General features: G+C 36.7%; 2 protein-coding genes across 2 annotated transcripts in view; both read left to right on the top strand.

Annotated features, from left to right (window-relative positions):
* The window catches only part of LOC124166118 (midasin), a 163,107-nt gene that overhangs the window by 43,740 nt on the left and 105,226 nt on the right, over positions 1–14,141 (top strand). Inside the window, exons 26-27 of the mRNA XM_046543775.1 lie at positions 26–159; positions 5,793–5,989. Coding sequence (XP_046399731.1) covers positions 26–159; positions 5,793–5,989 — 331 coding nt within the window. The remainder of the gene's footprint in view (positions 1–25; positions 160–5,792; positions 5,990–14,141) is intronic.
* On the top strand, positions 10,375–11,948 carry LOC124166119 (serine/threonine-protein kinase pim-1-like). The gene has a single exon (XM_046543776.1). The coding sequence runs from the start codon at positions 10,537–10,539 to the stop codon at positions 11,404–11,406; it is 870 nt and encodes a 289-aa protein (XP_046399732.1). The 5' UTR covers positions 10,375–10,536; the 3' UTR covers positions 11,407–11,948.

Below are 14,141 nucleotides of genomic sequence, written 5' to 3'. Positions count from 1 at the left end.
TTTGAGGAATATGGGCATTTTTCAGAACCTGAAAGAAAATTGCTTCTGGCAGAGAAAGGTGGTGGAGAAAGTGGAGCGAAAGCAGTTGTCTTGCAAGCTCATGAGAAGTTTCACTTCGTTGGCACAATGAATCCTGGTGGAGATTTTGGTAAAAAGGAGGTTAGTGTCAGTTTTTTCTTCTACTTAAATCTGGCTCAACGAAAAACATTAATTCTTCATTTCTGGTTACTGCATTCTCGGTTACTGTGGGGATAACATTTTGGCTGGCACTAATGCCAGCGTCTTCAGGTCGGCAATGGCTACATGGAATGCCATACGGCTATGCCATGCTGCTATTGGGCCCTATATAATTAGGGCGAAAATTGTGAACCAGTATCTTCAACCTGAAGACATTGGAAGTAGAGCCAGCAAAATTGTTGTCATTGCCACAACAACCAATGTGGTAGTAAGCTGAAATAAAGAACTTCATCAAACACTATCGAAATCTCCGTTCTCACAATGAAAAATAATTTCAGTTGAATTCCGTTGCATTTGATAGCTGATAATCTTTGAAAAATCATGTGTTATCATGGAATTTTGTCACAACCAAGAGCCTACAAAAATTGCCTCTTTCGTCATTTAGAGAGCACAAATTATAAATGGTGTAGTAATATAAGGATTATGGATAGTCGGATCGGATACCTTGGATCCAAATATCCACGGATATTGCCCTTCACCGGATACTTAGGATCCAAAGGGTCTAGCAGGTTAAGATGGTGAAAAGTGCCCCCTGATATTTTGAGAAATAAAAAATATACACTTTAAGTGCATCCAAAATTATGTGTTTAACCAAAGTTTCAGGCCTCAACAATGGAAAATAACCTCAGAAAAAATTGAAACACGATTTTTAGTTTTTTAACCATATCTCCACTTTTTATTTTTGTAAAATAGTTTTCTTAATTTTAAATTGTGTATACTATTATGTTCTACTCTGCTGATTTTTTTCAAAATTTTTGAACCGAAAACTAAACATTTACATTAGCTTGAAATTATCAAAATTAAATTAAAAATTTTAGGAAAAAACAGACACGCCGAAAAAAATATATGTTATTACCCCTATCTTAAAGTATAATCCTAATTTTTTCAGATTTTTAAAATTGGTGGAACAGGGTCAAAAACACGAATAATTGCTTTCTGCCATTTGCATCTATGTATTCCAGGAGGATATTTGATTTGATTGTTGATCAGTTTGTAATATTATTGCATGTATTGCATAACGTGTGCTGTGGCGTGAAACAATCGCGAGGAAGTGTGTAACGCAACTCACCACAACTGAAGCATTTGCCGGTGAATAACAAGTCAGCACGCGATGAGAAAGTGGCAAATTAGGAGAAACGTGTGTGAGGAAAATTTGAATAATATCAAATGTCTTGAAAGCTTATAAAATTGATCTCTAATCAGTGAAAATATTAATACAGTGAGTCCTCGTTCTACGTCACCCCGTTTAACGTCATTTCGCGATAACGTCACGAAAATTTTACGACCGTGATTCGTTTATCGTCCCTTCGCTTTGCGATAACGTCACGTATTTTAAATTTCGGGCGAGAAAAAAGGCGAAGTGGCAGGCGTTACAGGTTGTTTGTTTCGTGGGCGGTAATACGGTCAGTCTATTCAAAGTGTAAAACGGTGTGTATATTGTTAATTGCGATTACGGTTTTGGCAAATTTTAGCATCAGAGACATTTCCACGACAATTTCCAAGAGAACAATGTTCACAATAATTTTGGTTCCTGTTACTGCGACGATGTTTCAGCGATGATGATGCCCAGGCGACGCCCGCCCGCCTCAATTCGCAATTAAAACCATCTCTTCGATTTCATAATCCCAGTTTGCCCGCCCTCGCTCATTTGCGCCATTTTGATTTCGCTCCTGACCGGTCCGAAAAGAAATTCTCGTAGCGAGGGTAGGGCCTATGGACCGGGGCACCGGATCCCCGGTCTGTAGTGTCTGGTAGCATTCATTGGACTGCACTATAGCGAAGCCGAAAAGCAAATGCGGGAAGATACAAAAATGGAGAAGGATTTATGTCACTGCTGCTATTGTCGTCGATGGAGACAGGAACTCGTATTTATGCCATAGTTTGGCATTCCCATCGTAAAAAATGCCCCAGATATGATACGCTAAAATTTTTTTCCTATAGGATTTGTGAGGTCTAGGAACCGATATTCAATTTTTACATTGTTTTTATGGGATATTATGCTTCAATTAACGTCATTTCGTTTATCGTCACATTTTTCAGGAACGGTAGGTGACGTTAAACGAGGACTCACTGTATGTGTATTAAATTCTAAATAGCATTTCTGTGATCCCATTACCCAGAAGAAACTTGAATAATTACTTCGTTTTGCAGCAGGCAATTAAAAATGCATTTGAATCCAAAGATCCGACTCCTGAAATCAAGTACCTGATCAGGAACTGGATCCGAAAAAAAAAATCTTGGATCTGTCCATCCGTAGTAATGATGGTTTGCACTTGACAGTAAATTCATAAAAATTTCAGTGACTTTCCAAAAGGTTACTTAAAGGTTGTCTTCATTATTCATACTCTCACTTCTGATGCTTATCATGCATTATACAGTAAAACCTCTTTACATCGTAATGGAGGGGACCAAAATTTGGGCAATTTGATATATAGAGGTTCACTATAGAGAGGTTTTAGTGATAGGCACCATTTTATTAATAAACCATAATATTAATATATTTAAACATACATGCATGCATTAGTGAACATATATTTACAATTTAATGATTACACTAAGGTAAAAGTAACTTGTTCAAGAGGACTTTTTAGGAAAGAAATTAGGTATTGAGTTTGCTTAAAACTTTTTTAAAACTCTTTCGATATAATGTTTTCAATTCTATAGAATACAATCATATTATGATCGCATACCTCCATGCTTAATAAAAACCATTGAATTACGTTCAATGAATCCTCAACCTCTTTTTTGGTGGGAACTGTAACTGATTCCTCATTACCAACATCTTCCTCTAAATCCATCTCTTCCTGTATCCTGCAATATATATACATCTCCTTCACCACTATCTTCCAACTCATGTGGGGAACAATTATTAATTCCTTCCACGAAAGGCACAGCCTGTGCATGGTCTGAAGGATGTTCCATGAGCACTTTTAATGTCGTTTTCACTATTCACTCTCCATAAAAAAATAAATCACTAGCTGTTTTCAATAATGCCTTTTGACCAAAGAAATAATTCCCTGGTCTAAGGGTAGTAATTTACTAATAGTGTTTGGAGGGAAGTACACAAGTTTTATATTTCTTAACATTATTCCTTCATCCTCTTATTTCACTGCCTGCATTTTTTTATTTGTGCAGCCTAGATATACAGTTTCTTCTGTTTTTCCTCGGTTGGTTAAAATAGATGTCAGGGTGAATGATGGTATTCCAAAGGTCACTGCTATGTCTTTCTTCTGCCTGCCCTCGTCGATGGCTCGGAAAATTCCTCGGAATGTGGTAATGTCAAGCAGCCGCCTTGTTTTCTTTGTCGAATCCATCATCAGCTTATAATTAATTAAGTAATTTTCGTATGTTTTCATATTTTATGGCAAATAATTGAAAATACTCCTTATAATATATTTTAGAACATTGATTTATCATTCTTATAACGTATGACTTGTTAAAGATTATAAAAAAATAAATAAACACGTGACTATTGAAAAAAATAAACAAGAAATTGAGCGTAATTTTGAAAATTTCGTCGAATTCCCTTTCTCTAAAATACAATGCTCGTAGAGTTCCGTAGAAAAACTCTGTCGAGGGCACAAAGAAACGCTTGGACTGCGAAACAACGTGATTTCTCAGTGAGAATGCTGGGCGAACTAATTCAGAATGCGGCGGCGACGGTAAGAATTGCATTGCTCTACCGCGCAACAGCTAATTAGCTGTCTCCTTCACCTAACATTGTCGCACATGTAGTGATGTTCGTTCAGTATTGCTAGAAATTGACTTCCCGGACTCCCGATGGAAGAGTCAGATTTCGCAGCATAAATACGCACGCAAGACATATGACTGTCGCTAAGCACAATAAATTGTAAAGTACGATCGTTCACGAAAGCGTAAAAAAAAATTATCAAGGCGGTAGTAAGAAAGTGCTACACAGGGAAATATGGGAATAAAATAACTGCAAAACTGTATTTGATTTATTTCGAGTCGCAGTAAATTCATGAAATATTTTCATTTTAGAATCGGAAGTAGCAATGCGGTTGAGTAATTCTGTCTCCATGAATGGGAGTGAAGTTAGTTGAAATATTTCCGCCGGCAAGGGATTATAGGCTGCGCTGGTCGCCTCTTTTATTAACTGAACATAGTATGAGCACTTACAGGAAAATAAAGCCATAAGTAACAGAAAGCGAGTGCTATCGCGCAATTTTTACCATGATTCGATAGAAAACGATGCGTTCTGTCTTCATTTACTGTCACTTAAAATGATTAGGATAGTTCGTTGCCTTTTTCTTATTTACTGTCAGGTATGCTCTCATATGGAACAAAATGGCCCTAGCTAATGGTTAACGTGAAAATTACAGTATAGTAAAGGTGTAAAAGAAAAGAATAAGCGTGAAACATTTATCGCTGAAAATGTCATTCCACGTTCGTTATCGCGGCTGCATTAATGGTCTCTAGTTGTCTCGGTACGAAATGCGGAGGTAGTTAGGCCGTCTCGGGGGTGTCTCTTTGCTATGATATATAGAGGTTTTACGATATAAAGAGGTTCACTATACCTAGAGAGGTTTGCCTATAAATTTACATGTAAATCTGACGGGACCAGAGGGTTGGTACGATGTATAGAGGTTTACGATGTAAAGAGGTTCACTACATAGAGGTTTTACTGTAGTATTTTCATATTGATTAACTGACATACTTAGGTCTGAAAAATGTGAAGTTTATGATTGAGATTACTTACGATTTATGAAGAATGATAAAATGTGATGAGGCCGTGGTATACCCAGCTAAAATCATGTTATCAGGTGAGATTACTAAGAATTCATAGAATAATTGGCTATCATGTCTGGAACTGCTATCCCAATCTCTGAGAACCCACTTGTCAGTTTGTCAATTGTCTATCAGGTCAAAATGTCACTTTGGTCTTATTAAACTAGTGTTAATCAGCTCTAAAGACGCGGAATGAAGTCCTTGAATTGTTGTGTACTCATTTAAATATAGTGGTGGACCTTCGACCGGAATGAGCCGACTGGGAAGATTATTGCAAGAAACATAACTTTGGAGGTGCTTAAGTGTTTTGTAAGAGAGCGTAGTTGCGATTTTGGTGGTGGCGTAGCAGTTGTTGTTACATTAGACCCCTTTTTATGACAGATCAGCATTTGATTAGGTCTAAATTTGTACAAGCCATTTAGAATTTTGTAGATTTTGATACCTCTCACTGAACATGCCATTTGTTATACAATTCTATGCCTTATTTTTAAGCAGAACATACTATCAACATAGTGCCATTTACATGAGTGGGTGCTCTTGGAACTGAGTCCCCATCTAGAATTAATGAAATAGTTGAGTCAACGTTCAATGGAATCAACTATACAATCAGTCCTTTGGAACTGATTATTGTCGTAAACTAATTTTGTACTGTGAATGACTATTTGGCCATAGCATTGCATCTGTTGATGCGAAGATTTCAGAGTCATTTCAATGGCAGATATCAACTGTCTCTTTTCTTGTGTTTTTCAAACACATAATATTTTTCCAATTTATTTGCTTCAGTGGTATGAAACCTTTCTTTCCAGCTTTCTCCTGCACTAAGAAATAGATTCACTGAAATATGGTGTGAGGGATGCAAGAATCGGAGTGACCTTATGTGTCTAATCGAGGAAAATGTTGAATGTGGCCTATCATTGGGTAATCAAGAGGATGCAACTTCTGGTGTTGGACACATCATTCTGGATTTTATGGATTGGTTCTCTTCAACAGATATCGGAAAGAGGTAAGTGAGAAGTACTTAATGGCTCATTATCGCGGTTGCATATTTCTTAATGGATATCTCTTCAGCTGCATCATAATGAAGATTTTTCTAATGAGATAACAGGAAGTAGACAAGGTAACTGAGAAAAGTGTGAATTAGGGCACATGGTTTGTTTATGTTGTGCATCAGGGTTGTTGCAGGTCAGGGAAAAGTTGGGGCATTTAAAATGGGTCAGGTATTAGTCAGGGAATCTAATCCATGTTGTAATGGAATAATAGCTTATGTCATGAGTTATGAATCAAAATTACCACAGTGATGTCGGCTGGCTGAGAGTTTCACACAGGAAGATGGTGCATCTTATAAGTAAAGTGGAACCTCTCTTATGAAACTTTCAGCGTGGAAACAAGAAAAGTTTCATAAGCGAGGAAGTTTCATACGTGAGGTTGTACGGTGAGGGAGCATGAAACCCTCTTCAATCATCTTTGATGTGTTTCCAGGTTACAATTACTCATTTGGAGGCAAGAAAATGAAGCCTACTAATCTTGTGTACTCACAAGCAACACCACAGATAACGTGTTACCTAAAGAGGAACATAAATTTGTATTCCTGAGCAACGTTTCTCGTGGTCTTAAGTCGAATTGTAGGCATTTCTGGTGCTAAGCTGCAGGGCTGTTACTCTGGAGTAATAGAAAAAAGTTAATGTTCGTAGAGAAGCCAATTTTCGAAAACAGCTCATTAATGGCAGTTTTCTCGCAATTCATTTTATCACCTCTGCACAAACCAACATTGAAGATAAATGAAATGAGATTTGCTAGGAAAGTCATCTGAATTAACCCCATTATTAGGGAGAAAATTTTCACTTATCATCAAAAAGGCTTAACACCCTGTGGGCAGGGGTTCAAGTCCTGACAGTAGCATAAACTTCAGAGATGTCCCTATCCCTGCTTAAGTGTTGTGTGAAGGGCACTTCCAGTGCAACACTGACTGGTGGATGTTACGTTCATGCACCAAGGTGACCATTACGTGTGATTCATGGTTCCCTTGGGACCTTTCCTTGTGAGATGACTAATGCTGACGAAGGGATTCTTTCAACCATTCCCTCCCTACCCTTATCTCATGGCGCAAATGACCTCAGCAGTCTGTTACCTCCTCAAAATACCATACTATAGATATTTCAGAACACAAGAGACGTGAAGTATCCCGAAAATAGACTTCTGGTGTTTACATCCCAATTTTGAATGCAATCAGATTAAAGAAGTTAACAAGTAGGTAACTGTTTTTCATGTGTTCATTTTAAAGACTTCTTGTTGGATGTTTCAATTTAAATTTGAAACTGTATTTTGAATTTTATTGGACTGAAATTAAGTTGACAATTCCTGTGCAAGTTTAGAGTATATATATGTTTCAAATAGAATTTTCAATATTTTTATGATTATTACCTACATTTTTTTACTGTAACTCTTCAAAAGTAGGTAACAATTGAAAGGAGATGAGAAAAAAGTCAGGGGAAGTAAAGGTTTTTATCATCCAGGAAAAAGTCAAGGAAATCAATTTGGTAAAAATTGCAAGAGGTAAATCAGCAGAAAAAATGATAATTTTTGATTTTGGGATTCAAGAGGGGAAGTGATTTCCTAATTATTTATTCTGGTATCTTAGGTTTGAACTGTCCCTTCAGTTACAGTTTTTATTTTTGTTTCCTCTTCAAAATCTTCATAATGGCTGATGTGCCTGTTACTTAATGAACTATTCATACGCATTGACCTGACTTTCTCAGTTGGGTGTGGTACACAGAGTGGCCTGGCCAAGCCAATCTTGAGAATCAAGTGAAATCAAGGTACATATATTCTCTTAAAATAGATGTGACCTGACATCTCAGATCAATGCAAGAGGGCAAAGGCATGGTTTTTATCTTTCTTTTTTATGCATATTTGCATCTGTGAGGGTGAACATGTTAAACTAGTGAACATACTTCAGTGGCCTGCATTCAGTTGAAATACAGGCTTAGGTTGGAAACCAATAGTTACTGATGGTTGGGAAAGATAGTGCATATATTTAGGCACTGGAAATGCAATGAGTGGTACACATTGTCTAAAAAAAAAAGATTTTCTACCCAGGAAAAATAATAAATAGAGCAATGAAAGATTTTTCAGCTCTACTGGCAGAGAATATTAGTTAAGACCTTCCACATTTTATCTTGTGTCAAGGTATTTTACATGGTACATCAACCCATACAAGTTAATGTCTGAATTTATGAACGTGTGGATGAATGCAAAAATGCACCTTGTATAATGACCCAACTTGTGTGAATGCGTGAATAGAAAATAATGTATGACTGTCTTAGTTTATTTGGCTTGGCCAAACCAATCTTGAGAATCAAGCAAAATCAAGATGCATTCTCTTAAAAGGAAATGACCTGACATACTACCTAAAAAATGAAAAAAGTGTTAGATAATATGTAAACGTTAACTAATTCCTGCAGGGCTATTCTGCTAAACGGGGCCCTGCGTATGACCGGCCGTAAGTTTCATGTGGCCTGGCCTAAAATTACGGCCTATACCAATTCTACTCTCGAGGGGCCATGTCGTATGGCCAGGCCAGAAGTCTTAACGCCCTTTCAGTGGGCGAGTATGAGAATTATAATTGGTACTATAAGTTGGGTTCACTTTGTTTGGACACTAGTCATTTTTTGAGAAGGAAGTTTGTTCCAACGTGGAGAAAAAATTAATTCTATGGTCCTAAACCGAAATGGACTCTTATTAAAGGATAAATTTGGATTTTCTTCAAACACTGATCTGGCGGCAGACGTTGGAGAGCTTTGAAAAAAGTGAAGAACGCAAATCACGGAGGAGAAGAAGCAGAAGAAATTTGTGCACAATTTGTACCGTACAGTATTATAAATTCGTGAATTGTACATGTAATAGATAGAGTTAGAGCATGACATCCTCTTTTAGGTCGAACCCCCTTCCTCTCCTTCCAATGATGCAACTATTTTCTCATGGGTGCAATCATTTTCCCCCAAAAGCCTTTGAAATCCACCCAATGCACGAAATCTAAAGATGAAATTGAAACTTTAAGTTTCATTAGTTTTATTATCAGAGGCTTATGTTTAGGTAGATGTATAAAAATAACATCAATATGAGACTATCATTCTTTCCTTGATTTGTGGACGGTATTTGTCCTTTACGCATCGACTTACTGAAGATTTCCTCACTGCCAAAAAGATGTCTTGCCCTATGTTTCTTTGACATCCTCGTGAACAATAATACAACAAGAACCTTAAAATATAAAGCATTTCATAGCAGAAATTTCAAGTTACTTACAGCTTTTCGAAACAAATAAGTAAGAAATCTACTAGCAAATGCAGCACAGAAAGCAAATAAAAGACCATTACTCCGTTCACTTCAACGGAGCATCCATTTAAAAAGTATCTCTAACTTTTTAACTACAAGCAAACTTTTAGTCCATCCACTATATCTAATTACAAAGTAAGTAACAACTTCTTTTGATGCGCAGAAATATTTAATGAAAATATCATCATTGTATGTGATGATGATATTTTCGAATGATGCGCAGATGTGAATGGATTACACGTATCCCGTATCCTCCTCCTTTCCAGATGAAATCGACGTCTTTCTTTTAGATATCTAGCCAATGCCTGTTGAATCCATATTTGCTCCCCTGCAATGTTCATATATTTCTTGAAACAATCGCTATGTAATCGATGACACTTCATAAATTTCTTTCATTACTCATTAGGCCATAAGGCGAGCAATGTTATTTCGTATGGCCCGTGTTATGACGGCCTCCTAGGCAGGCCATAGAAATTTGGCTTTTAGGACATAGCTACCGCCCGACTTATGGCCTTTCGCTCAGAGTAGAATTATTCAAAGCCATACTTATGTCTCGAAGCCGTAGTTATGGTCTATTTCGAATTATGGACCGGCCATACGATTAGTGGAATAACCCCACTGATTCCAAATCCATACATTCTTTCAATAAGTTAGCTAATTTTGAAATTGCTGCACGATTTTAGTTGTGCTGTAGTAGCAAGTCCAGCACCTACATTTGCTGGTAATATGATACTTTTTGAATTTAGGATCGAGGGGAAGTGATTATCTAAATATTTATTATTGTATCTTTCATTAATTCTATTAATTATGAAAGTTCTGAAGCCATTCAAATGGTGCTTATGTAGAAATTTCTGAACCTATTTGTTTAGATTATGCCGATTTCCGTTTAGGGATTAAGGGGAAAGTAATTGCGAAATTTTTATCGGCTGTAATTAATTATAATTTTTTCGACAGTTAGCAAAAGAAAAAAACTGCTTTAACACATGCTGATGCCGTGGAAATTGAAATTAGCGCCCTTTTACTGAACGGATGACAATTGCCTAACGTGGTCCGCAGTCACCACCTCTCTCAAAGGCCGCGTAAGTTAAGTGGTTTATGAATTAATGTATTAGAGCTATAGAGAGCTCTAATCGTTAAATGTTTTGAATTGGGAAGTGTTATTTTCCGGTTAACTTTTGCGGAACTGACATCCCTTGCCATCTTCGTGTGTGCGGCAGAATGAATAGCCAGCGTCAGAAGTTTGAACAGGAGTACCGCGTGGGGAAGTTATTAGAAAAAGGCAGCTTCGGAACTATTTACTGGGGAATGAGAGTACGAGATGAGCTACCCGTTGCTGTAAAACACATCCCGAAAGTGAAAATTAATAACTGGGTGATGCACGAAGGAGAACGTGTGCCAATGGAAGTGTGTGCCCTACATAAGGCGTCAAAAATACCGGGTTGCATTAAAATTTTAGACCATTTTGTGTTTGACGATTGTTGTGTGATAATAATGGAAAAACCTGATCCTGTGGTCGATCTCTTTGACTACATAGACGAACAAAGAATATTGAATGAAACGCTGGCCCGGGAGTTTTTCATTCAAATTTTAGAGACATCGCTTCAGCTCTACGATGCGGGAATTATCCACAGGGACATAAAGGATGAAAACATTTTGGTGGACCTTAAGTCACATACTTTAAAGGTGATCGATTTCAGGACGGCTACTTTCTTGAAAGACGATTTGTATTATGAATTCAGTGGTACCCGAATCTGTGCTCCACCAGAATGGATTCAACTTGGATGTTACCATGGGAAAAGAGCAGCTGTGTGGTCTTTGGGGGTTCTTCTGTATGTCATGTTGTGTGGGGAGTGGCCTTTTAAAAAGGACGAAGAAATAGTAAGTGCAGACCTTGACTTGTGTCCCAGGCTAACAAATGAGTGTAGAGACTTATTGAAGAAGTGTCTCTCTGTTCAGCCAGCTGAACGTCCTACCATAGAAGACATTCTCCTCCATCCGTGGGTGACAGAGCAAAAAGAACCATTAGCTGAAGGGGAAACAGCCTGCAGAAAGTGCATTATGTGCAAAAGAACTGCAGAGATGAAGTGATTCTATGCCGATGGCATAATTTGAATTCTATTGATTGTGATTGTGAAGTAGCCGTTTAATTTTCTATTGAAATGAAATATGATTTTACTAAATGGATTTATTCCATTTATTTCATTGACTTTTATGTCATTCAATAAATGAACAGTTAATGTGTATTCCACATTTGGTAGGTTTTAGTTGGTGGATAAAAGCCATGAATAAGCCATATTTGATTGTTTGATAAACTGTTTTTATCGTGAAGCGAACAATAAGAACTAGTCAGTGAAGGTAGGCTTAGATAATTTCAATCGTTTATACATTTTCTCTAGATGATGGAGAGTTACTCAGTGCTTACCTTACGTTACAGACAGTTACTATTCATTGACCATTTGCTGTACTTATGTAGTCAATCTAGGCTGCAGTCTTAAGTTAGGTCTATGTCATATCATACAATGTTTTATTTTTGCACAATCAGAATGTGGTGCATAACTTAGGTAAGACTTACAAATCTGTGGTATTTGCGTTTCGAAGAAGAGACAATAAAGATAAATATATACTTCTAATTAGCCTGGTTTTATTTGCCTCTGATGGGTAGCAGAATTTTCTTAAGGCATGAATGTTGAGGTAGTACATGACCTGTAGTTACATTTTGCATTGGGTGAAGAATAGATCTTAGGGAGTTATAGAGTGAAATTTTATTCTTTTTCTCTATGCCTGTTGTTTTGAATTTTATTAGTCTTATTTTTCATGTGTTAGATCATACAATATATTGACGAAAAATTGAACAAACAAAGATATTGTTGTTCTTAAAAAATCTGTGCATGTGTTCTTCGTGACATCTCAAATAATTTTTATTTCTCTAGCCTTCCATGAGTTTGTTTGCAAATTTCAATTTTTTTCTTATGTTGGATTACTAGTGATATTAAAATTCAAAATTTCATGCATTTTATGATTAAGGTATCTCCCTGCGTGGCAGTGAAATATTTGGTATTTAAGACATTTAAGTTAGTTTCCCGGTTACACAATTAATCTGCTTGATTGAATTAAACCACATTTTGTGTTTTTACTCGCAGAGCTGTCATCACATGCATGACACCTGAGTGAGTTCATTTGCGAATAAAATCAACTGATTTGGGCGTTACTTGGTGGAACGATGAAATGTTTTGTGTAAAAAATAAATTTAATCCATTAAAGAATTAAATTTATTTTTTACACAAAAATAAATTTAATCCTTTAATGGATTAAATTTATTTTTGTAAAAATTGTAAATTTATTTGTAAAAATTGCCAATCATCTTTCATTTTGAATCAATTCCACTCCATCTCGCTTGATTCCTCGAATTTTATTGGCATTGACCATCTCTCATTAAGTTTGCTGAAGAGCTGAATCACCCCTACAAGGTTTAGTCTGCAGTAAGACCCACCAGTGGGAAATGTGTGTTCTTCATTCTAGTGGTGTGAAATACTGGTGGGTCATGCCTAGGTTCACCTTATCTCTACAGGTGGTACCACACTCGGAGGCCTCCCACCTGTGGGAGTGGGTAGAGGATAAGTGGAGGAACCTGGGGCAGCCTATCTTTGGGTTGCTGTTAGGGACTAGGCCAGAGGCATTATATTGTTAGGTCCTTGGAACACAGTTCCCTTTTTGACTTCTGTGAGTGGGGTCTTATAATACACTGAGTGTATGAGTTGAACATGAAATAATAATAATATCTTTATTTTGATAAAAAATATTTGTTTCGGTAACCAGTGGACGAAATCTTCGTGCCACTATGAAAGCTTCGACAGTTAGTCCGGAGAAAAAACAGGATCAACTATCTACTTCAAGTTTTATTCTTCAACCATTTTTAAAGAGTCACAACAAAGTAACACAACAAACCCTTGACTACAAAAAAGTACATAGATACTTTTTTCTGTTGATAAAAAATGGTATTGTCCGCGAATATACGAAATATACATTTCATGGAAATCTTAACACTCCCCCTCGGACAATACCTGTTTTGAAAATGCAATAATCATTTCACCTTCAATCTCTGAATGAGTACCAAACAACACAAGACATTATAATTATAAAATATTCAAACATCTTAAATTCTATTGTACAGATCCTTAAGTCCTATCATCTTTGATAGCACTTTGATTCTTGTCCCTGGCAGTCTTTTAGTAAATATATCCGCAGTATTCTTGTCTGATGGTACATATATAAAATACACCATTTTTTTCTTTGACTTGTTCCATGATGAAATGGTATTTAACAAAGAAATGTTTGTTTCCTTCAGTTATAACATCATTTTTGGCAATGGCAATGGAACTCTCATTATCACAATAAATAACACAAGGTTTAGGCATTAAACATCCTTGATTAATTTCTATTAACAACTCTGATAACCATACTATTTCAGTTACACACTCATACAATGCAATAAACTCTGCATGAGTTGATGAGGTTGCCATGCATTTTTGCTTCCTTGCTCGCCAGATAAATGGAGCCCCTGCTAAAGAAATATGATATCCTGTAATGGACTTACAATAACCTTTACTGCCTGCCCAGTCTGCATCAGAGTATGCGTTAATTTTACTTTGACATTTTTGATAACATAAAGCATAACCTCTAGTCTTAGATAAAAATCTAAACATATGCTTGACATTTTTCCAATCAGTTTGACATGGCTCCTCCATATACTGACTTAAAATACACACAGCATAGGAAATGTCTGGTCTTGTATTTCCAGACAAATGCAACAAACAGCCTATTGC

This window comes from Ischnura elegans, chromosome 9, assembly GCF_921293095.1.
Source record: "Ischnura elegans chromosome 9, ioIscEleg1.1, whole genome shotgun sequence".
In the NCBI taxonomy this organism is placed as follows: Eukaryota; Metazoa; Arthropoda; class Insecta; order Odonata; family Coenagrionidae; genus Ischnura; species Ischnura elegans.
Note: the sequence above shows the minus strand (reverse complement) of the source record. Positions and strands in the feature narration are given on the sequence as shown.

Bases quoted from the DNA above. Each gene is read 5' to 3' on its own strand.
- LOC124166119 (XM_046543776.1), top strand. From the start codon at position 10,537: ATGAATAGCCAGCGTCAGAAGTTTGAACAGGAGTACCGCGTGGGGAAG.